The sequence below is a fragment of the Camponotus vicinus genome, unplaced genomic scaffold, assembly GCF_025532165.1.
Source record: "Camponotus vicinus isolate PSW18456_S1 unplaced genomic scaffold, iyCamVici1.0 SCAF_13, whole genome shotgun sequence".
NCBI classification, from domain to species: domain Eukaryota; kingdom Metazoa; phylum Arthropoda; class Insecta; order Hymenoptera; family Formicidae; genus Camponotus; species Camponotus vicinus.
The window spans coordinates 5,108,871-5,133,766 of record NW_028141949.1 but is presented as its reverse complement, the minus strand read 5'-3'; the positions used below and the strand labels follow the sequence as shown (position 1 = coordinate 5,133,766).

Sequence of the window (24,896 nt, the reverse complement as noted above, 5' to 3'; positions counted from 1 at the left end):
ATCTCGAAAATGCATATTTGGAAATTTTCCAAAAGAAAAAGATGTTTATTTTTTTGACAAGAACTACCGGATAACTATAAAACAACTTGTCTCTGTATATAATGCTATAGACGTATTTAAGCTCACAATATCTTCGGTTTGTAGTTGGACTTGTGTAAAGGCAATTCTCCGAAAGAAAGAAAATTATGAATTATTCGCGAATGAAAAAGAGAGCACCAAGAGCCCTCCGTCGCTTTCTATGATAGTCGTTCTTGCTCGTAAACAGGAAGACATTTGCGGCAAGAAAATTACTCGAAACGATCAGTATTGATTTGTTTCCTGGATAGCGCGAAAAAAATGAGCGCTATCTTGCATAATCCGCAATTTCGATCATGCAACAACCTCGCTCTTAAGAGCGGCCTCAAAGAAGCGATCGCTCACCTAGAAATCTTATCTTGCCGAGCGACAATCGCTCTCGGCGTGACGTTCTCTTTCAGCTGCACCGCCAGTCCGCATCTGATGCTCTCGACCACACCAGCGGTACCGCTCTCTTCTCGCAGTTCGGGATCACGATGATAGCGATGAGAGTCCCTCATGTCCTCTGCCTCGACGTCCTCTCGTAAAAGCCATCGTTTGGTCACGAGTATACCAGGCGATTGCACGCCGCCGATAAATTTGTGACCCGCGAAAATGATGGCATCCTTGTGAACCGCGGTCTCCCCGACTCCGGGTAAATGTGGATTCATATCGATCTGAACATACGGCGCTGAAAACACGATAAAATAACACGTTGGTGATTCGCTCGTCGTCGAGAGCTTCCATTCCGATATCAAACTGCCTATCGTGTTCGTTACGTAACGCGAGAGCACGCTTATATAAAAAGCATATTATGTCATCAATAATAATATTTGAATTATCTTAATTGTGTAGAGATATTTACACTAATTGTCTCGTATGACGAAATATATCATTTATACACGATGAATCGACAAAGCTTCGAGCAAAATCTTTAAAATTTTTTACGCCCAAAATTAGCATGACACAAAATTACCGAAAATCTAGTTTTTGCAATCAGCTGATTAATTAGCTCCTGTTTTTCTTTCTCGTCATAACTCGTCTGGGAGATTGTATTAGCTAATCACATCGGATCGGCTCGCAACCGGTTCTCCTTTATCCACGTTCACGAGCATTACCTGCAGTGGTGTAATCCCATACGCTAAACGCGCCGTATTGGTGCAGCAGGAGGGTCGTCGCGACGTCATCTGCCAAAACCCCCGTTATGCAACTGGCAGCGCTGAAGCATCCAATCATTTGCGTAACGCCTTCGCTCCGCATTCTAGTCAGTCCTCGTTCGAGATCATTCAGATCTAGGAAGCCCTCCCGGGTCTCGGAAACTCGTACTATCTGCAAAGCGGTTTAATTGCTTCCATCAACGATTGTCGTCACTCGTGACAATAACGCGACAAGTATGTCCACAATTAGACGGCGAAAAAGAACGATCAAGCGTCAATCTCGACTATTTTAAGTTAAAGGCTATTTGAAAATTATCGCGCCTTGAAAATATTTATAGGGAATGTTTCCCGAGGTTACTGCAAAATATGTTAGGGACAGATTCCTCGACGGAGTTGAAATCGGGCCGTTTAAATATTTATACGTATATTTTGTGTTTACACATTTACATTATTACTCTATTAACGATCAAGTTCCTCGATTTTTAAAGGGTAATAAAAGAAGACTAAAAGACAACGTATAAGGTCGCGATGAAAAGATGGAATGGCTCGCGCGAGCGTAAATGGCGCGTTGCCAAAAGCTCGGAGCTGGCTACGTCGCGTTCGGTGCGTACTTCTTCATCGCTCACGCACCATCTCTTCGCATCACGACCCGTTTTAACGATGCACTTCACCGTCGCACGTTTTATTGCCCGCTTCCTCTTATCTGGCTCTCGAATCAGCCGCTCGGCTTTTTCACGTGAATTTATCTGCCGGCTGTCCTACCTTGACATCGAGCTCGCGCCAAGGCCTCAGGTTGGCGTGATGCTCAAACGGACCCACGAAGACCACGGTGGATTTCGAGAGATCGAGGTGTCGTAAAAGTGTGCGAAGGGCGGCGGCGGTGCCTTGACCTGTGAACAGGACCGCATCCTGCTCGCCAGCTCCAACCGCATGTCTGACAATGTCTCGGGCCTCGTGCCTGCAAAACATAAACGTGCGAATGCGTGTGAATCACTTGTGAAGCGGAATCGGAGATAAAGGACTAGCTAGCGTACAATTTCTTCGTCTCGAAGAAGACGACGTGGCAATCGACAGTGACGACAATATACTTTCTATTATGCTTTAGACTATGTATGATAATAAAGCTATAAGGTACGTGTCTAATGATATTTATAAGCAATAGAGACACGTGAATTCACGCTAGTGCAATTGATGCAGAGTCAATATAGATCTAGCGTGACGTCTGACGTGAGACATGAGACATGAGTTGAACAGCAATGTATGCACCTTACAATTTACATAGTTTTTATCGATTTCGGCGACACATATCCTGTCATATCCGTAAACAAACTTATTCACTTGACAACTCTAATTCTTCAGAAAAGGCAACTTGTCATTTAAAAAATTAACTTTTGTTAATTTAAATACACTTCGCGGGTTAAAATATAAAGAACATGATAACTTTTTTTTATTAAATAATAATATAATGCATTTTGCGAGTCTTTAATAACAGATATATAGATGTATTCAATAAATTAGAAAAAGCTATAAGAACAACTTATATCTCTTCCTTATATCTTTTCTCTGAAAATAGCATTGTTACGTGTCATTTGAGATAAACAACGCGTAATCATGAGACAGAGGGGATAAAATTGCGGCTCGTAGCAATTTACCGTACATTGTGTACACGTGTCTCTGAATGTTTCGTTCATCACGTGATCAGGCTGTATGTGTCGTCATTATTATCATAATTTTCTCATCGGCTACAGGCCACAGGGTAAATACCACGACCTCGGGGGTGGATATTGATCTGGGATATCAGCGCTAATAAACGGAAGAATCAAGACGAGATCGTCTCATGCTATCGACCCGGCTGAGCGAGATTTACAGGCGACTTGATCTACATTTCTCTGAGTCGTCACGGTTGAAAGTTGTCGTCGACGATAACGAATAAATGGCGGGCACTTCGTCGTTGCGATAAATATTTTTTTAATGAACAAACATGCACGAGCTTTACGTGCGACACCGATCGAGCTTATGTATGTCGCGGTCGGGAAAGTTTCCGGATGCGAGACATGTGTATCTTTTAAAATTGGCATCGTGAACAAAACAACGTAAAACGCACAAAATTGTCGTTGCGAGAATAACTTGACGAAATCGCATCTTAACGGATAAAAATAACGGATCTGAAATTGCAGGGAGATTTAATAGCACGACACACGTGCTTGAGATTATCTGCATTATAGATACGAGAAGGTGTCGGAAAATTACCTAATAACGATATAGTGTCCCACATATCTGATGAAATCTGAATTAAGATTAATCTATGACAGAGAGGGATACTTTGAATGAGCAGTTATATTATTATTGAAATTAATTATAAAAGAATACAAGAAAAAGAGACAGGAGATAAAAGAATATTTTTACAATAAATCATAAAACGATAAAATAAAAATTAAAAATTAAACGTAAAGCGAGATGGATTGGAAGACGAATCTGTGGTATAAAAATATAATAATGAGAGAATAAAAAAATAAAAAATTAATATAAATAAAATTCTATTATAATAAATTGCAATAAATTAAATATCTTTTTTCATTCATATAATAATTTATTATGTGCGATCTCAGCAAGAACTAGATTTCTGCATAAATCGTAAAGAGCACATTTGTTCTTTCGAAGGACAGGAACTGTCAGGTCCATTATTGCTTACCTAAAAAGAGATGATTGTAGACTGCAGATGGACGTCGATGCCCGAGTGTCGCCCAAACATGGCAACACCTCCTTCGCGATGTAATCTTCAAGGAACTGTAGTGACCTTCCCGAGGCAGTATAGTCACAATAAACCACTGAAACACAAAATGACGCCGGTGAAAGGTGAATGTAAATAATAGATCTCTGCTTTCACGAAAAGTTCAAGTCAAGAGCGCGAAAACTTCATTTTTTTACTTTTTTTACTTTCAGGTCGCATAAAATAGTGTCACGCGTGGATTATTTTATTGCGCTGAGATTTTATAGAGAAATAAAGAACAAGATAATTGTCTTTTACAGTTTATTTATAAAGCACGAGAAATAATTGTTGAAAAATTGATTACTTATTAATTCATAGCGATCATACAATTAGATCAACTTGGAAAAAAATCTTATTTAATTTTCCAATAATATTTTACATATCAAATTTTATCTCTTTTTATATAATTCTCCATGTTTACAAAGATACTTCACTACATATCGCAAAGATGCACGTGATGGGAGCAAACAGAAAATACAGAATCTATTTATGGATATACGTTGTCAACGTTGTGTGTATCGAGGTGTTAAAATATCTGGTTTAAACTGCAAAAAGCTGCGTTTCCGTCGCTATTTCTAATCTTTACCGAGTCGAGTTTGCCGAAGAATGGCTCAACGCAGCGCAAACAACGTTGTGGGCGGCAAACGTCGATTGAAGTCGGTTTGCTTTACCACTTCGAAATCCGTTCGGAATATCGTCCGCGGAGTGTCTCGGGTATCGAGTTCCTCAATGAGATTCGCGCCCAAGGCACGAATGATCAGATTGTATCAGAATCGTATCGCAAAATATGCAAATTTATTCGCGGGAGAATCCGTTACATCTCCATAATTACTTTGCGCTCTCTCGCAATCGCTCTACACGATCGGGATCGCCGTCGTAAATCTCGCCGATCTCTTTATACAACTCGTATATAGAACGCGCCGCGATGAGACCTAATCCGCGCGATGGACTTTTGTATTTTGACGGTGTATCAGCTGACCGAAAAGCGGAGAAAACCGCTCTTTCAATCCACATTCCCCGTCCGAGATACGACTTTACCTCGACATTTCGTCTCAATATTATATCCATCGCGTCTCTCGAATTCCTAGCGTGCAGTTCGTCCGTTCGAGAGACAATCCATTCATTGCTTAGAGCGGCGAGCGGGCAATTCTTTTCTTCTTCTTTTCTTCTTTTTTTACGCAAGCAAATCGAATCGCCGGGGGAAAGCCAAGGTAGGCGAGGGATAATGACTCGCAGGTGTTTCTTACGAAAGCGCTTGATCGACAACCGGTCGCGGTGCGAAATTATATACGCGAGCGAGCGCGCAAAACTTTCGAGAGTTTAGGCACGCTAGAGTGCCACGCTCCTCTAATACGTCTCTCCTCGTGCGAACCGCGGTGACGCGATACGATCCGCTGACTCGGCAACGGACATCATCGCGTCGCTATCGAGTTCTGTGTCTGCGGGCACCTGGTGTTCGCTCTCGCCGCATCTAATTAGATAGGAAAACATCGTTAAAATAGCGCGAAGATTACTACCTACTGTCGTTTCCTCTTTCTAGCCGCGATCTTTTTTTTTTAATTTAATTGCTCGGAAATTATTCCAGTAATTCCTCGTCGAGAGCTAGTAATTATTATTGATCTCATTGTCTCTCGATGTGCATTTATCGGAGTAAAATATTTTTATAAGCTTGAAAAGAGAGAAGAGAGTTGTCTCGAAATCTACTGGTCTATTTACAGTTTGTATCATCGATTATGCAACATTCTTCGATCGCATAGATACGAGATTACTATCGAACGTTGGTGTACAAAGAGAGAATGCGGTTTAATTTATTTATCGTACGGATCGAAATAGTGTGCGGGTGACAGCTCGCAATTCGTTCGTCGGCGATAAGCCGATGATTTTTATTAAATTATGTCCGGCCGCTTCTATTTTCCGTCATAGATGTAACGTCAAGATATATTCCTCGAATGTTCGTGCCGTGCTCGTAACCGACGCTTAGGGCGAAATGCGCGATCTTGTCGATAAGTCCGGTGAACGGAATGGATATGAAATCGCGTATGAAAACGGAGCCGACTATACTTTCAGTTCCGCCGATAACCGATTCCGCGGAAATAATTTGAATACGTAACGAGCGCGATCCGTGGAATACTTATAATGTCACCTGGGGCATGTAGAGTCGCGACGCATTATGCGCAAATGTATGTTACAGCGAAGTAAAAATACACACAAATAATATATTCCAAAAATATTATATAAAATTCTTCATTTTTTTTCTTACCAAAAAATAAAATATGTTTACAATATCTCGTCTGAATTCCGAGTTCTTTTAAGCATTCGAGATATTCGGCGACTCGAAAAGCGTCACGCGCTATATCTCGGAGACAATCACTTTCTCTCCCGGTGCGATATTTGCATTCGCCGAAATATAATCGCGAATTAATCGGCCCGAGGAGCGGATCGATCCTTTCTCGAGAGAGACCCGCGGGTCTTCGCCACGATGGACGTAGATCGATCTGAATTTCATGGATGACACTTGGACGTCAGTCGGCCGTGTTTCATCGAACGACTCTTTATTTGCTATACAAGCATCCTTCTTCCTTTACGTAACTAGGACGCGAGTCGCGTCCGTGAAAAGAGGCGAGAAACGAGGCATTTACATCGCGAAGAGAGTATCGCTGATATTATTTATATACCGGATATTTTTCGCAAAAACAGGCGATAAATTAAATGGCGCTTAAATTTGGCACCTCCACAGCTTACGAGAGGCAGTTTTCATCGGGAAGTAAAAAAAGTCACGCGGCGGCGATCGCTTTGATGATACTGCGGGACCGCAGACTCGCTTTATTGTCTTTATTGCATCGCACATCACACGTTTATTTCAACAGCGCGATACGATGACATTACATAGTTAGCTGGCGATAACGAATGACATGTAAACTCGTCCCGTCGCGTCAGCGTCGATTCTACGAACGACACGGAAGCGCGGCACTTTGATGTCCCGATAGTAGCAGATGGCGGGAAGTCGGTCGATTGTAATTACCGGCGCGTTTAGCGGGAATAGGAATAGATTTCTACATCCGCATGCGCGTTTCCGCGTATCTGGAGGGCGTTTCCGCGCGGAATTATTTTAGCCGCATGCCAACTATGCACATGCTCTTCCGTCTCGCGTTTCGCGAGAATCGCGTTTTCATCGCGCTCGGAGAGAAAGAAAAAAAAAGAGAGAGAGCCTCTTTCTTGACTAAACACAGTCATAATCCGTAGAGTCCAGCCAGCGCCGCGTCATCTGCGCTTAGACCGTTGGAGAGCGAGCTCTTTTGACCTCGCAAGATTCATTAGCATACGGGGCCAGTCGTAGGCACATCGTCACGCAAGCCGTATATCCGGAATGCTATGCAACGCGCATCTTTAGGAAGAAAGCTTTAATTAGACGTGGAAAATAATTAACGCGACGCGACGCGATGTCTGCTCGCGCGGATCGTCTCGAAATTGAAGATGCTACGACTTCGAAAACAATCATTTTATTAAAAACTATTGGGAGAATAAAATTTAAAAAATTTATGCATATCATAATTCAATTTTCTCATTTCATTTTTCTATGAACTAAAATATTTTTACGCGCGTTTTTGCATTTTTTGTCTCCGATATCTTTCATCAATTTTAAGCAGTTACTGATTGTTTTTTAATATACGTTTATCTTTATTTATGTGTAGAACAATTTTGCCATTCTAAATAAATAATCTTAACATTGTTAATTATTCTATTATCCCGATATTAAACTATTTTATCAATTTTTCAAAAACAAATGTTTAGAAAAAACTATATCGTAAAATAAGCTTTTTGTTTATTCCGACTGCCTCGAATGATTTATTATTAATTTTTAAAACTAATTAAGAATTGCTACATTGTAAAATCATCCTACAATCTTTGACTACAATAGCACACAATTCAATAGGCACAATCCCTTTGTAACTATTGAAACTATCGCACGCAGTTGTTGGATATTGTAGAAATATCAAAGACTATTGAAACAATGCTCATGAGCAAATAGAATATGTACCATGTCCTATTTGCATAAATATTTATAATTGCGAGCCAGTACATATACTTTTCTCATCATGCGACTTCAAAGCAATGTACGTGGACAAAAGGGTTGCGAGTAGAACCTACATATTTGTAAATTCGTTGAATATTGAAATTTATACGCGGAGAAGAAAGAAGCTGAGAGGAGAGGTAACTACAATGTGAATTCAAACACCTCGAATAATGTAAAAAGTATAAAAAAAATTATGAGTGGCGCATCGAGGTTGCTGTCGCAGGCGCTGATCGAACAGTCGCGACCCAGTTCCAAGTTCGATTACCCCCCCACCTTTTTAGTCGCGTCGATGTTCGATCCACCTCGGCTCGTAGAATATAACTCTCGGCTTGAAGCCAGTCTACTGAAACTTTAACTATTGGGAAAAAAACGCTGAAGTTCGTCAGCATATCATGTGAAAATAGGATGATCTCATATTTGTATAAATGCGAAAAAAGGAAAATAAAATGACGCACAGTTTTTATAAAACAAAATTAACTTATTTTCATACGCATCTCTTTTTTGTACGTTTGTCTTTTATAAAAATTATTTTATTATTAATTATTTGAACGCGAATGATTAATAAATATTGCAAACATTTCTTAAAACACGTTTTTACAACAGATTACATTAATATTGAGTAAATTATAGCGAAATGAAACAACAAGAGCGTTATTTACAATGATATATTCGTTTTGAAATTTTTATATGACAAGGTCACACACAAACAGAATATAAAATATATATTTGCCTTCTTAATAACATGTAGTAAAAATAAAATTAGAACAAACGCATAGGAAGTTTAAAAAATCTGAGGAAAAAATGTCAAGCAATGTTTCAAAAACAGAGGCTATGTCCTCGACCAGTTGTTTAGTCATTTTATCTAATATACTTCAGAATAAATCAGAAATCAGAGTATTACACTAGACTTACGTAATATTTATATTTAGCTTTTCTCAACTTATAATATAGTCAGTTTATAGAACATATATTTATATAACTTAATTTCGAATCTAATTTATATATTTAATTTAATACTTTAATATTTTAAATGAGCATCGTCTCTTGTGAGTTTTCTTGCAAAATTTCTAAGAGTGATATATACGCTTTTTTGCAACCGCTTTCCGCGCCTAATCAAGACCACTTGCCACACCAGCAGTTCTTCCCGAGCCTATCCTTGAAACCTTCGAAGAGCATCGAAAAAAACCTCGTCGCAAGGGGTGGAAGGTTCTCGCGCGCGGTGAGAGCATCACTAAATTTGGAACAAGGCTCGCACACCGACGCGGCAAGAGAAAGAAAGAGAGGGAGGGAGAGAGATAAAGAGCAGCTTTAGCGACCTACATACGAAGGGATCGAGCGTACGGGTGCTGGGACACTTCCATGAAACGGCGGACGAAAATAGTAAGCTGCCTTCTTTGTCCGCTCGAGCGTGTACGCGCGTAGTAGTTGTTCGCGCCGTCCTCTTTCTCGCCTTCCTCTCTCTCTCGTCGTTCACGCCGTCGCCCTGGGGGCTGACGGTGGCGGCTTTGATCGTGCCTCGACTTTGGCCGCGGAGATGCGATCGATCCACGCAGAAAACCACGCCGGATGCTGCGCATCGCGCGTGGAAATCGAAAGGCGCTGGAAAGCGATCGGCGCCACAGAAATGTCAAACAGTGAAAGTCGGCGAAAAGAATATCCTCGTGCCGGCTTTCACGCGGAATAGATTAGGTCAGGGATGAGTATCGCGATTGAGAGTAATCGCGCTGCCAGATAACCCCGATACATACGGTTACAATTTTTCTTTCCCTAGTTTCCACGACAATCGTATGTATTAGATTGTGTATTATTGCGACAATAAAAGCTTTCGAATTGGAAGTCGCAGTGTCCAGAAGCGCGTCGCTCAATTGCCTCGTGAATTTATTAAAATCGTGCCGGCGAACGTCTTTGACGTCAATTAGCGCTCGCTGATACGGCCTATCCGATGATTATGTATACCGCACATATACAGGGTGTTCTAAAAAGGTATGTCAAAAATTTAAGGAGATATTTCTCACACCTGAAGGATGAAAAAATGTTATATGGACATAGGTGCGGAAATGCTTATTTCAGGAGTTATGTTGAAAATACTGTTAGCTGTATTACTTACCAAGGAAAAATTTAGGATTAATTATTGTAGACGACAATCGTTTAATTAGGCTTATTTACATTTGGTTTTAATGTGGCCTTGTATGTTGGAGTATGTTACAATAAATGTTGAAAATGTTCACCATTTTCCTAATATATACAAGCAGTGACACGTCGACGCATCGATTCACGGACACGTTCAAAAATGCCTGGCGTACAGCGGATTGTCTCGCAACCTGCAGTGATACGGTCGCAAAGATCTTGAATATCACGCACTGGTGGCATTTTTGAACGTGTCCGTGAATCGATGCGTCGACGTGTCACTGCTTGTATTCAGGAAAATGGTGAACATTTTCAACATTTATTGTAACATACTCAAGGTCATATTAAAACCAAATGTAAATAAGCCTAATTAAACGATTGTCGTCTACAATAATTAATCCTAAATTTTTCCTTGTGTAAGTAACACAGCTAATAGTGTTTTCAACATAACTCTGAAATAAGCATTTCTGTACCTATGTCCATATAACATTTTTTCATCCTTCAGGTGTGAGGAATATCTCCTTAAATTTTTGACATACTTTTTAGAACACCCTGTATATACCGCACGATATACGTGCAAGTATTTCAGCTTGTGAAATGTCTTTTTATCTCGCCGACGTATATATCGCTCGCTGCATCAAGCGACACGTGCAAGCACCAAGTACGGCCTTAATATTTCAACTGACAGACAGGTCTCGTCTTGGGAACGTTCGAACGCCTCTCTTCAAGGGAAAGACCCGATCGATTACGCTGTAGAATCCGATTTCTTTATCTCTCATCCGTTCAGCAATCAAGGAAATCGATCGTGACTCACAGCCGCGACTTAACCGTTAACTTGCCGCAAAAACCGAAAGCGATTAAATCACTGTCACTTCCTCGCCGATCGTTTAACCCTGAAGCAATGACGTACAGAGACGAAGATGCCTATTATGCGGATACGCGAGAAATCGACAGTAATAGTTATGCGATTATGCATTTATCGATTATAGAGACTTACCAGGGGATTATGCGATTTAAAGCAGGTTCATCCGGATTTTGAGTTAATCCGTCGTTTATCATTTATGGATTTATCTTGTCTGTATTTTTTTAGCAAATATTAAAGTTAATTTATGCGATCCAACAATATCGCATTCGCGTGTATTACGTAATATGAAATTAATCGGAGTATTTATAGCTAAACTCATGGTCTATTTTCATCGTCGTTAAAATTTTAGTTTTCTATTTCTCTAAATGCATCTGTCTCTTTCCCGCAATTCGTAATAAATGTCATTTATCTGCGTATTACGTAAGCGCGATCTCCGATCGCTGTTCGCATAGAAACTAGAGAGAACTAACATACGAATTTACGTCCTCGCAATAAACATCAATAGCGTTATACGATCGGAGAACACTTCGTGACTGCGAAAGAAATATCGAGGAGATTGTCAACGAATCATGGCGAAGTGTAACTGGATATAAGTGTGTATGTATTTGTGTGTGTTTTGACCTTGACGTCATAATATTTTTATCGAGATCTTTATTGGAGCAAATGGCACACATCAGTCCATTTTACCAACGCCAGAGAGGATGCCCGGTCACAATTAAGTTCCACGCAAACTCCATTAAATCGGATTTGTGTTCTGCTACGCAGATAAAACGCTCGCGCAAATAAAGGCGCAATCGTTATCGCGGGGAATGGCAGGTATGTCCTCGGCGATCCCTGGATGGATGTGTAATTATTGATAGAATATCGAGTAGATTCTCGGACGCACACCTCGATATTCTCCGAGATTACGACCGCTTCTTGTCTTTTCGATGAAAAAAATAAAAGAGAAAAATAAATACATATATGAAGATGGACGCGGAAAATGATCGGTACGTTCTGGTACGTAAAAATACGGAAAATGTAATGGCAATTGCTTATGTAATGAGTAATGATGTCTGAGTCGTACAACAATTAACGCGATAAGCATGTGTTTGGTCGAGTGTATTCATCGTGATTCTCACGTGAACAGTGCAAGTAAAATGTACATACAATCTATCTATTTTCGATCTGACGTAATTAACAACGTCAATTGGTCTTGCTGATTGTAACATCGAAAAAAAAATAAATAAAAGTTGAAAGTTAAATATGAAACGTAAAATAAAATATTCTCTCAACAAGCGTCCTTTCTACAAGATTTAATGGAATCATCAAGTGTCCTTTTAATTATAGATTCTTTGCCTCGACGTACTTATATTGAGGAAAATATCGAGGTACTTATAATTTATGAATAATTAATAGTTGAAGATGAATTTTAACAAAACAAATTTAAGCAGAGAATATTTTAATATAATTTTTAAATTTTGAAACTTTTATATAAAAGTATGTAAAATGTTGAAAATTGCAAAGTGCGCGATAAAAATTAATCTCTCTCGACATTCTTATTGACTAATAAAAATTATTATAAAAGAGGACACTTTGATGTGGCGCTGAACAAGTTTATCTTACGTATAAATCTACGTATCAAATATATTCTCAATTTAAATCGAGCTGAGGAATTGAATATTTTCCGTATCCAGTATCTCTGACCATTCATCAATCGAAAATGACATTAGATTATATTCGCGCATCGAGATCCCGACTCGTTGCAATTATATACCGGGTTTCGATGCCGGGCGTGACATAATGCCCGGTCAAGGTTCAACGAGATCGCATCCATCACGAATAAACCTCTCGATTGCTCGCGCCAACCAGCCAGTTAAACTGGCCGCTATTTACGTCCGTTTCTCTTTCACGTTCACGCTCGTATATCACGATTTCTTAAGAGGCGTGACAAGCGATCGCGTCTCCAGATGCGTCCAGATGCGCGCGGTAATAACGGGAGTGCGTATGTATAACAAGTGGCTACGCGTGCATCGGCCACATTAAGCGTGCGTTACATTAGCACGTGGCCGGTGGCCCGTTGGCGGCGATTACGTAAACGCGTTTCCGTAACCACGGCCAATGTCAAGGTCAAAGGCGTTGTACTGAAGTGCGATCGCCGCGATCCTGCGTATCGAGGCTCGCGAGTCGGTGCGTCGCGTCGGTTTCCAAACGCATTTTACATTCGTTCATTAGCATTTCTCGATAATGACAGACCTGTCAGCGTATATAATTACACTTAAAATGTTGCTACGAAAAACGACGAGCCATTTATTACGTCTTACGTCATGTTGGATTTGATAAAAAAATAAGACTGCCGCTTTTTCAGTCAATAAGTGAAATGTCAAAGTGTCGCCGACACTGACCTAAGCTACAATGTATCAAGCAAATTTGCGATATTTGCTTGAGATATTTAGAGAAAAAATTACTCGATAGTGATATAAAGTTTTCCAAGATCTTAGGAGCGTGCAGCAGCTGCCGATGATAGAGAGAACGCTTTATCTGTCGCGCTGCTGCGTCTGCATCGCTATCATAGACGAGACGTGTCAACGGGGTCGCCGGTGCAATAAAGGATCGACTAATAAAGCGATAAGCACGGCTCGAACGAATCGCGGCTCGCACACGCGATCATGGCATGCGACTCGATGCACAGTTCGCTACATGACTGCAGTTACGTAAAGCCAATCTTCGCATAACAATGAAAGAGAGATGCATTTGAATTCATCCGCTCTTTGTTGCGCGCAAGAGACACTTGAGTTGCGCAAGAAATACAGATGCATCGCATGTGAACACACGGTACGTCCTATTTATATTCTGTTTTTTTTCTCTTCATATATATAATTGTTGATATTTTAAAAAATTAGACTAAGCTAATTATAAAAAAGTTTCATTTGTAATTTTGTATTTTGTAGACGCTCTTTCAGGCCAGAGAACATCATGAGGAATATAAATGCAGAATTTTAAAACTGCACATACAATAAAATGTTCATCGATGGCGGAAAATTAAAAGCGATTATCGCGTTGTTTTCTGATACATGGAATGAATAATTGCCGGAGATGTTCGACACCTTGTTTATCGCGAATCATTACGTAAAGCCAACTCTGCAAGAACACGACCAACATTGTTAACAAGGTGGCAAGACTACGTCAGAGCAAAATCAGGTCTTCATGCCTCGTCCGGGAGTGCTTTGAAAATTGATCTTCGTAGCTAATAAGATTAACAGATTATTGAGGTGAGAAAATTGGTTTAGAAGATCACAAAATTAACAAATATGGAAGATTTGTTTCAATATTTTATATTACATATATTATCTCTGTATATTTAAAAATATATTATTTAAAAAATTTACCTTGATTTATTACTACATAACGGTCTATTTATTTATTATAATAGTTTATTTGTAATATACTTGTAGATTATAAATATTGTATGTTACGTGATCCTACCAAAAATTTTATTAAAATTTAAAAATCAATTATGCTGAAAGAACTAAAGATTAAAATTTAAGTTAAAAAACGTGATCTTTCAATACATAAATGCATACCATATAAAAATATAATTAAGAAATATTATGCATATATTAGCTATGATAAGAAAAACGAGATATTTATTGTAAACGTCACGATATTTCATTTCTTTTTTAGACAAAAAAAATTGTTAAATGCAATTATGATGGCATATGAAATATAAAAAATCATTTACATTATTAAGAAACGCGATGAAAAATCACTTACAAAAAATTTTATCGAAATAAAAATCAATTATGCTAAAAGAACTAAAGATTAAAATTTAAGTTAAAAAACGTGATCTTTCAATACATAAATGTACACCATATAAAAATATAATTAAGAAATATTATGCATATATTAGCTATGATAAGAAAAACGAGATATTTATTGTAAACATCACGATATTTCATCTCTTTTGTTGAAACAAAAAAAAATTGTTAATAAATTCAATTATGATGGCACATGAAATGTAAAAAAATTTATATTATTGAGGATCGCGATAAAAAACTCATTTACATTGAAGAGTTACTTATACTATTTTATACTATCATAAATATTCTTCTTAACGAGTCTTTCTACATGGGACACACAACTAATGCGAATCGCGCATTACGTAACTCGCGTGCATACAATGACTTACTTGTTTGAGCTTGGATAGTGCGTTAAAAAGGCTCGTATAAAATCATACGTTATCTCTGTTTTGCAAACAATCTCGTAGGCACGCAACGCGATGCTTAGCTTTTAAAGCTTTACTCGCGCAGCGGGCGAGTTTTTTGACGTATGCTCCACGTGCGCGCACGTCTCCAGACTCAACGTCGAGCACCGATTTTCCAAGAAAATGATCTTGTCGCTACGCTCTGATAATTTTAGAAATTCTCGCCGCGCTTTGCAAATTTTTCGCTCGCGAATTTTTCAATTACCGATGTAAACTTTCCAAACGTGTTACGAAACTGTTTGTTAAACGATGCGACAAGCTTATTATACATAAAAAACGATTTATGGAAATTTACCACTTTCGATAGTCGAGTGTAAAAGTACGTTTATATCCCGATCTTGGCATAAAGCCCGTCTACAAATCGTAAGTTATCCAATGCATAACCGATGCGCTGTCACATAAACAAACTATGCAAAGCGAGTGAATCCGCCGAAGACGCAATCCAGCTGGCCGTGGTGTATCTCGCATTATAAATATCATAACTGCAAAGTGACACGTTAGAATGGTTGAGAGAAATTTAATACCGTAAAATCTGAAAAATCAGCACAGGCTCTCAAAATATAATTCGTCCTCTCTCCGGGTCGAAGACAACCGTGTTTGTAAATTCACGAGCTGTCCTGTGTCGATCTGGCGTGAATAATAGATAAGATAACTGTCGCGTTCTCAGGCAATCGGCTGGAAAATTCCGCGAATTTAAACATGATGGTAAAGATAAATTAATTATAATGCGTTATGCGATCAGCGCGCATTATTACGCATGACGTAAATTAGTATCCAAAACATTGATAACCGATCAAAATGCACGCATCATAAACGCAATTCGTTATTCAAGGTTTTTCACATGCATCTTAATATCAGTGTGTCTCCTTATCGTGCCCGCTCGTGTACACGATGAATACAGCATTCTGACATGTACTTTTCGCATATGTGTACCGCGCGCGCGCGCGCACGATAGGCATATATGAGTGTACTTATCACGATGATGACGTAACCCGACGTATACCGCAGGCGACGCCGGGTCTGGCGAGACGACTGATGGCCGTCAACCAATAGGAACGGTTTCATTTGTTCGCACAACACTTTTTCTCTAATGTTTCTTTCTTCTCCTCTCGATCTCTGTCTTTCTTTTTCCCACTCTATCGCGAAATCATGTTTCTTTCTCTCGTCCTGAGTAGGATCAAGGATACTGCGACAGTGAATAAATCAGCTAAAATTCGTTCTTAGATCGTGATCGCTTGAATAAACTGGAATAAATTCCTCGAGTGGAAATGAAAGGCGATACACACTAACCGTTAGCAAAAGTGAATTTTGCCGACAACACAACAGGTGTGTAATTCTTGAAATAGTTTTATAAATCTTTATAAAGGTTTCGTGAAGTCAAATGTAAAATTCCTCTCGTAAATAAAAGTCTCTCGCATTCGCTATTCTGGACCATAAAAGAATATAAATTTTTTTCTCTATTTATAAGATTTATAAATATATAAAGAGATTTAGAGTTGTATTATACAATAGATGTCAAGTTCTCTCTGCCTTTCTCTCTCTTTCTCTCCCTCATATTTTTCTAATTCCTGAACTCGTTGCAGGATCAAGGATATCAAGCGGCGTGTATGTACACAATCAGGACTGCGAATACTGGGTCACGCTCGCTAGAGCTGAATAAATTCCTCGGGCCAAATGAAAGGCACGATACATACAGCCGCCAGCTAAGTGAATTTCGCCAACGCAACAGATGTAGTCCTTGGAATAGTCTTGTAAATGTTTATAAGGATAACCTTCGCCGATCGAACGATCGAAATCGCTTTTCATACATGGGAATTTATCGCCTCAATTATTTCAATCATAAATATAATTTTTTTCATATTTTTATTTTTAATATTCATTACTTTATGCAAACTTTATAGATACATATTCCTTTCATATATTAAACGAAAAATGCAAAAAGAAAAATAAAAATGTTTAGAACAACATTCTAAACATGAAATTTTAATGATTTAGTTTTTTTTCTTATTTCTTTTTCTATAGTTTAATTTATCTGTTACTGCGAGAAAATTGCGAAAACATACGAATTATTTTCTCGCCGATTCAAAATGATCCAAATTTTCAACCGATTGTCAAAATGAGGTCGATTGTCAGTATAAAGTTTCATGTTTCGTGTACCTCGATTCGTATTGTTATTCTTACCTCGCGAAGTAGAACATTCGCTATTATAGAAATTGTTCCCTCTGGAATCGTAGTGAATATTACTTGCTAGCGAGACTGGATGAAATTGACTGCTGCCACGCAATAAGGCTTGCTTTCCAAACTCGCGATCAGCAAAATTGGATAATGCCCCCGTAACGTTTAGGATTGATTTGTTATCGGCTCTTTTTCCTGCGTATTTTGATTGCTCGAAACAGCTGTATCGATTGCATTCGGCATAAATTATCCAAATCTTATCGGAAAGTTTAAACTTATTCAATCGTTGTGCATATTTTACGCGACGACGAGTTTGCCCTGTTAATATGCTTTTGTATTTTAATGTTACATAAATCGATATTTCAAAATAATATATTTTGTTCTGTCTCCTTGAAAACGAATATTTAAAAATTTACGTTTATTTATCCTCAAAACAGCGTTGACATGCCGGTGACACATGTCAAGCCAGTGTTGTTAAAGCGTCAAAATATTTTTGTATTAATTCTCAAATGCAGCAAATACTACTTATGTTAGATAAAAGAGAAAGAGTAATAAATTAATATAAATTCTAATAAATTTATTTACTTTTTATATCTTTCAAATTAATTCAAGCAGAAAATTACTCCAATAATTTTTGTACCGTTTGATTTATATACATATATCAAGTAATATGCTGCATTATATGCTGAAATATTGCGGAATATTTCAAATATCCTCAATGCTTCTAAAACCGCAAATGTCGCAACGTTCGTGCAACCTCCATTCCCATTATTACTCCTAATATCTGTGAGTCAGAGAAAGTGCGGTACTTCTGACATACTCGGGATATGCGACGTTTTCAAGCCCCTCTCTTCGTCACTCGGCGGCTCGTGCAGATGGCAAGGAGCCCACCACCTCCGCCACCTCCAAGATACGCGATTACATCACGTCGCACGCAAATTTTCCGCGTACGCATCGCCTGTAGGAATATTCCTGACCTTACGAAAGATTCGTTGGACATCACGTGCGGTCGGTTCGATGTTTACCTTTAACGCATCAACATTTAACCGATGAAACACACTCATTGTCCTTCTCTCTTCCCACCTCTCTTTCTTCCTTCTCTATCCTCTCGCTATTCTAGTGCTGTCCACACCGGAGAGCCGGAAATACTCGATCACTTTCTACGGAGTGGATCGTGTCCCATGTATCGCGATGTTCATTGATCCTAACGACAGTAAATTGGGTCGCTGTCTATAGAGGCTGATCGTGCACAAGCATGATCACGCTATCAGCGGAGAGCTATTCATGTGGAGAAAGCACGAAATGGGCGTGAAGTTGAAATCGTAGGTCTGCACGAGCGATATTTTGACTAGGGCAACGTAGTGCGATTTAAACACGGCAGCTATATTTAACTCTAGATTACCACCAGAGCTTCGACCGATGTCCCAGTCGTTCCTAATATATATAGATATAAAACAGTACCGATCTTTAATATACAGGGTGAGTTTTTTATCTTGAGACATCGAAATATCTCGTAAAGTCTAAAAGATACGATAAAATGTTTCAGACAAAAGTTGTATGGTTTCAAGGGGGACATAAGATGATGCCATTAGTTTGACCTTAAAGAGTCACCTGAAGGTCACGTGAAGGTCACCTCCAACTTTTTAAATGGGACACCCTATATGCTTTTGCATATTCTTGTAGCTCATCTCAAGAGCTTTCCAAAACACTATAATTAAGTTAGTTTTCATTAAGTACTTTCCGAGTTATGAGGCTTGAAATCATTTCTTAATTTTACATAAACCGTAAAATATCTTGTAAAATATTCATTTTTCGATTATCTTACCTTAATACTTTTATGTACAAAATAATAAAAGGAATCAATTGGTGTAAAGAAAACACAGTTATTTTTAAGAAAAAATATGTAATTGTTAATTGCAAATTACATATTTTTATCGACTTTACGAGATATTTCGACGTCTCAAGATAAAAAACTCACCCTGTATATGTATATCATTTTTCTATTTCTAACATTTTTATTGACAAAAGTGAAGTAAGCTTCTGTTTCTGAAAAATATATCTTAAAATATAATTTCTTTTTATAGACGCGAAGATTATTAAAGATCGATCATTTGGGCGGACATCCTGTGCATCAACATGAGATATATCTAAGGGAAAATTGCGTGACTCGCTTTTACGTCGCAGAACATCGGGAGGCCCGAAAAGAAACGTCAGCAGCGACTTCCACTATTTTGGGCGTAATTGGCGGCGCGTGGATAATTTTAGCGAGTGGAAAATTTTCATCGTGTTACGGCACAAGGTGCGAAGAAATGGCCGCGAAGCTTCGTTCGACAAGACAGCTCGCGATAAGGAAGGTTCCGCGCGATCGCGCCGCGTTAATATGGGTGTGGATGATGTCTTACTTTCTCGAATTCCGCTTGCCTTTTACAAAGATCGGCGATCGCGGAATATATACGACGCGCGTCCGGCGTTCACTTTCATTGATTTTATCCAACGGAAACCTCTGACAGGCAGGATGGGAAAGGTCGCTAACTCGCGTACTCACCCGGCGATTCCTCTATTATCGTTTTCCCGATATCGAACCGGTCAATCTAAAACGCTTATTGATTTAATCCGGAAGCCTTCGTGCCGAGGTGCGGAAAAGTTGTCCGACTCTCACCGGCTTTATCACGTACAGCCGCGAAGACCATGGGAAATTGAAATTGCATTAGAGACAAAGGAGAAACGTGCGCTACTTTAACACACGAGCTCTGAAAATTTTCGAAATGATCGAGAGATCGCAGCGAAAGGTTGCGATGGTGTAACGCGTTTAAAAAAAAATTGGATAATTAAGAACCGGATAGATTCATTATTTCTTTACCGCAGAAGAGTAACGATAATGAAATCAACCGCATGATAAATCAAGTGGTTAGTTTTATCAATTACGCCATCGATTGGAATTGATATTTTATAAATATCACTTTCCGCGATTGATATAGATTAGAGGAAGTAAACGCGAATATTAAAACTGCACTGTCAACATCAGTCAAAGTTTATCATTAATGAAACAGATGATCTTTTTGCTCGAGTATCGTTCAACGTTTTATCTAAATCGTCCACATCAACTGAAAACATGTACAATATTTTATCTAAAAAAGAAGAAGAAGAATATCTGCATTATACAACGGAAGATCCATTCGGACAGACTCGAATGAGAAAAGGAGGAGCAGGGGAATGAATCGCGAGGAGAGCAGCTGCATAAACCGCGTAGGCATCAAAGACGCAAGTTGGCCGATTTCCAGGACATTGTCTCGTGACAGAATGCATGTGATTCTCGGAACGATAGTCTCTATTTTTCTCTCTATCTCTCTCTTGCTCACCGGACCACGCAAACTTGAGAGATTCTCTCGGAAAGTGGCCGATACCGGTTACCTTCGTCTCGGATGCGAAGGGAAAATTTTGACGGGCGATTAAAGCACTGACCGAAAATAGGTACGGGTTCGGGGTCAACGTCCGAGACACACGGGAAGTCAATGTGATATATTTTTCTCCACTGTATTTTTAACGTCGCCCATAAACTTTGTCGAACCGCGCAAACGTGCCATACGTTTATCGAGCGAAACATTCGAAATTCATAAGGTACTCCGACGTGACGTTCGTGTATCGATTCGTTAAGCATAGAGTGTAATAACGGCAATTGTTGCAAATCGTGGCACACTTATTTGAAGAAAATGCAAATATCGAGATCGTACATCTGACGATAACGTTGCACTGGAAGCATTGGCGTAAATTTACCAGAGAATAGCCTGTATATGCACATCCTAGAAATTTGATAGAGATAATTCAAAGTGATACAGTTTCCACGATAAGGAAATCGATATAGTTTCCCGCATTGCCGCGAGATTAATTATACGAAAAAATTCGAAGAAATATGAGAATGCACTTTGACATTCGACGTAGATATCCCGCGAATCGAATACCATCTCTTGGATGGAGGCGCGATCATGCGTGCGTTATCTCGCAAAAGAAGTCACGTTTCATTGTTTTCAATAACACAAGCGAGCACGTGTCGTTGGAAACATCACATCGGCTTTCAGAGATTCTTTTGTACACAACGCAATTAAACGGAATATCATTTGCATGCGAAAATTTCCCGCGGCACAACTTCTACATCTGATTCAAATTGCGAGCGACAAAATAAGTAGTTGCCGTTAGTTAATACACTGAAAATGGATCGCAGCCGGGCATAAGGGCGATAAGATTCGTATAATCGTTCCAAGTAAGTCGTACAATTATTTTTTTTTATAGCGCAAATTACCTCTGTCGTGAGTATTTCTCGTTTCGCAAATCTTGGGAACTGTATCTAGGTTGTAGAAAAAGGGTGTATTAGTGAAATACGTTCGGTTGAATTTATATTTGAACGCACCTCTATAATATACAAAATATAAACGTGATTTTGTTCACTTTGCATTGTTGGCTAATAGCTTGTCTCCTCAAAATTTATAATGACTTACGCAAGTAACTTACGTATCTTCTTGCACAAGTTTTAGAGATATCGTGCATTATTATATAGATAATCCCCCGGAGGTTTTTCAGAATTTAGAAATCATTAAACACGTTAACGAGGTTTATTTATATTTCCCTCAACATTTTCCATCAACAGGAAACTTGAAGATTTTCCAACACCTGGCATATCCCGCGGCAACTTGTCTCGCGCGCGAAAATAGCGACCGCCGCGCGGGAAATAGCCGTCGTGCGTAAGAGACGTAACAGACAAGTGAGACAAAGTGACACGAGAGTCTGAGAATCGGACGTGAATCTAATCACTCGATTCCGCGTCGCCCGTACCATCCGCATAGATACACGTGTCGGGCGGCTTTTACAGCAGGCACCTCGCCAGGAATTCGCTTGGCTGGCGCGAATATAAGCATCCACCTCGAAGGCCGTCGTCGCGGAGCGATCGTGGAAATGCATCGTCGCATGATGCATAACGACGATGCGGGCTTATTCCACTGCGACACGCATGCTGGCTCGCGCTTTAATGTTTTCAATCCGAATAACTGAAACTATTAAGCCTCGCATCAAGATGCGTCGCTCGCGAGTGCTTGATTGACGTTGAAATTAATCTTATTTCCTCCGGGAATATAACTGCGGATCTTCTACAACCTATTTCGCAACTCGTACCCGTACGAAGAAAGTTTTAAACTCATCCTTCAAGATTAAAAAGAACAATAGATAAATCATACTATATGAGATAAATAATTAATGAAAATTTATACCGCTTATATTCCAAAATAAAATAGTCATGTATTTAATTACGCAACTATTTTAAATGACTGTTTTTAATTAACGATTGCAAATAAGAAATTCTTTGCAAAGCTTTGATAAAAAAAAAAGATAACACACTATTATTAGGTTACTAGGTTTTAAATAGACTTTAACAGGACTTTAATTCAAGAAAGTTAATATTATAAAAACGTATATGTATTGTAATATTAAAAATAAAGTCGAACGATAAATGATGACATTTGTGCATTTATGTTCAAAAAAATATTAATTTAAATTTGGCAAAAAAAATCATATCGACATCATATAAGAGATGAGATACTCTGACGCGGTAATAAAATTACTTCCATCCATTTCGATTTTTTCCTGGCAATAAACGATTAATAAGTACAATCGAAGCGGATCGATCCTTCGAAAATGAAAATTTTAGATGCATCGCGCAAGGCGTGTCACATACTTAAGACTCGAAGATTCCTAATAACTGCAGTAAAAGCGATATTTACGTCATCCGACACTTCCAGGAACGACATCGTGAATGTGATCAGGCCTTTTAACTCGGCCGACAACGACGTCAGGAACGTGAGGGAGGGGAAATGCAATTCGCGTGCCACGTCGATTGATCCTCACAACGAGATGTAATTGATCGGGTGAAAGGAAACTGGAGGGAAACAACCATTTCCACGAGACGAATTATTCCGCGGGAAAATGTCGGCGATTATTTACGCAACGTACGTATTCCGGACTTCCTGTTACAGGAAGTAAATTAGAAAAAGACTGATTATCGACGGTAGCTCTCGCGATTTTCCGCTCTGAAAAATACATGATCCCGTAGACAAGCGCCGAAAGTTTATATGTCTAGTATCGAAAGTTGATGTTTACGACGTATAACATATTAGCAATGCTAATGAGATTACCATTTTCTGACAAGTTCGTTAAAATCGATTGTCGGCGATGAATTGCTAATGTGCGATAGAATCATGTGCACTGTGTTTACCTTGAATACGTTTAGCAATAACTTCTGCTTTACTCCGATTAACGCAAATGGATATACATTAATCCATCTTGCTGTTGCATACAAATTTGATGACGTAAATAAGATTTACTGAAGTAATTACATAAATTACGCGTAAGTTATTGACTCTCAGTTTTAATTGAACTAATAAAGAAAACTCGACAATTTATAAATCTAAAAAAAAGTATTTGTTGATTTATGTTTTTAATCATTGTACTTATAAATCCGTTAAACATGAAGATGGCAAAAATAATTAATATTATAAGTGGTTAATTAATTTTTTAGAATGGTTTATTAATTTTCTGCGCATTATATAAGTACGATTGCATTTTCTAGATAGGAAAAGGAAACTACTATCCGTAACTCATTACCATGGTTGCTACTGCAAATGTCCTTAACAGCCGTATCTGATAAAATGAATTTCCTTTCCCTGCCTATATTACACCTATGATCTAGAAAGAGATAACGAATCGCTATTCACAATCAGAGTTAATCAAGCAAGGTTATCGGCGCAACACGGGGCTATCTTGGTCTATAATTTAAGTTGCTTGCAAATTTGCCTTCGATTCAAGGCTCGCATAGATAGATTCGCTGGACAAGTGCAAATTTTATCCTCCAACAATCGTCATACTATGTAATTCAAAACCTACCTCTCGAGATTAAACTATGCGCATCTAGCGATCTGGATCAAATTAAATTCCGCGAAATCTTACGCGAGATAAAGACTACACGGTGACGTGGCCGTGTTTTCGTGAATTGTTTATTTCCTGAGTCGAGAATCACGTGTCGCGCTATCAATCGTTACAATGTGTCAGTGTTTACGAAATATTATCTACGTTTAATTAATTCTTCAATCTCAAGATTTTCGTTTCTTCATTCAAGAGAATAACCTTCAATGCTTTAATGGGCGAATTCTGCATCATCGTGAGGTCGCACTTCAGTATAGTTTTCGGGCCCGTATCTCCTTAATTGGTCATCGATCAATTTGTTATACACCGAAAGAGAGAAAGAGGAAGAAAGAAGGAGAAAAAGTTGGCGAAAAAGTGGTGACGACGCCTGAAGTTGACATAGACGGACAGTTTGAGGTCACGGACGTCGCGAATATATTTTCGGGGCGTGCTAAGTTATTACCGTTAACCTGGACTTGGTCGGG

General features: G+C 38.9%; 1 protein-coding gene across 1 annotated transcript in view; it reads right to left on the bottom strand.

The window, feature by feature from the left end:
* The window catches only part of LOC145964370 (uncharacterized), a 48,057-nt gene that overhangs the window by 8,243 nt on the left and 14,918 nt on the right, over positions 1-24,896 (bottom strand). The window contains exons 2-5 of the mRNA XM_083087027.1: positions 3,904-4,039; positions 1,974-2,169; positions 1,173-1,383; positions 421-745 (exon numbers count right to left, since the gene is read on the bottom strand). Coding sequence (XP_082943153.1) covers positions 421-745; positions 1,173-1,383; positions 1,974-2,169; positions 3,904-4,039 — 868 coding nt within the window. The remainder of the gene's footprint in view (positions 1-420; positions 746-1,172; positions 1,384-1,973; positions 2,170-3,903; positions 4,040-24,896) is intronic.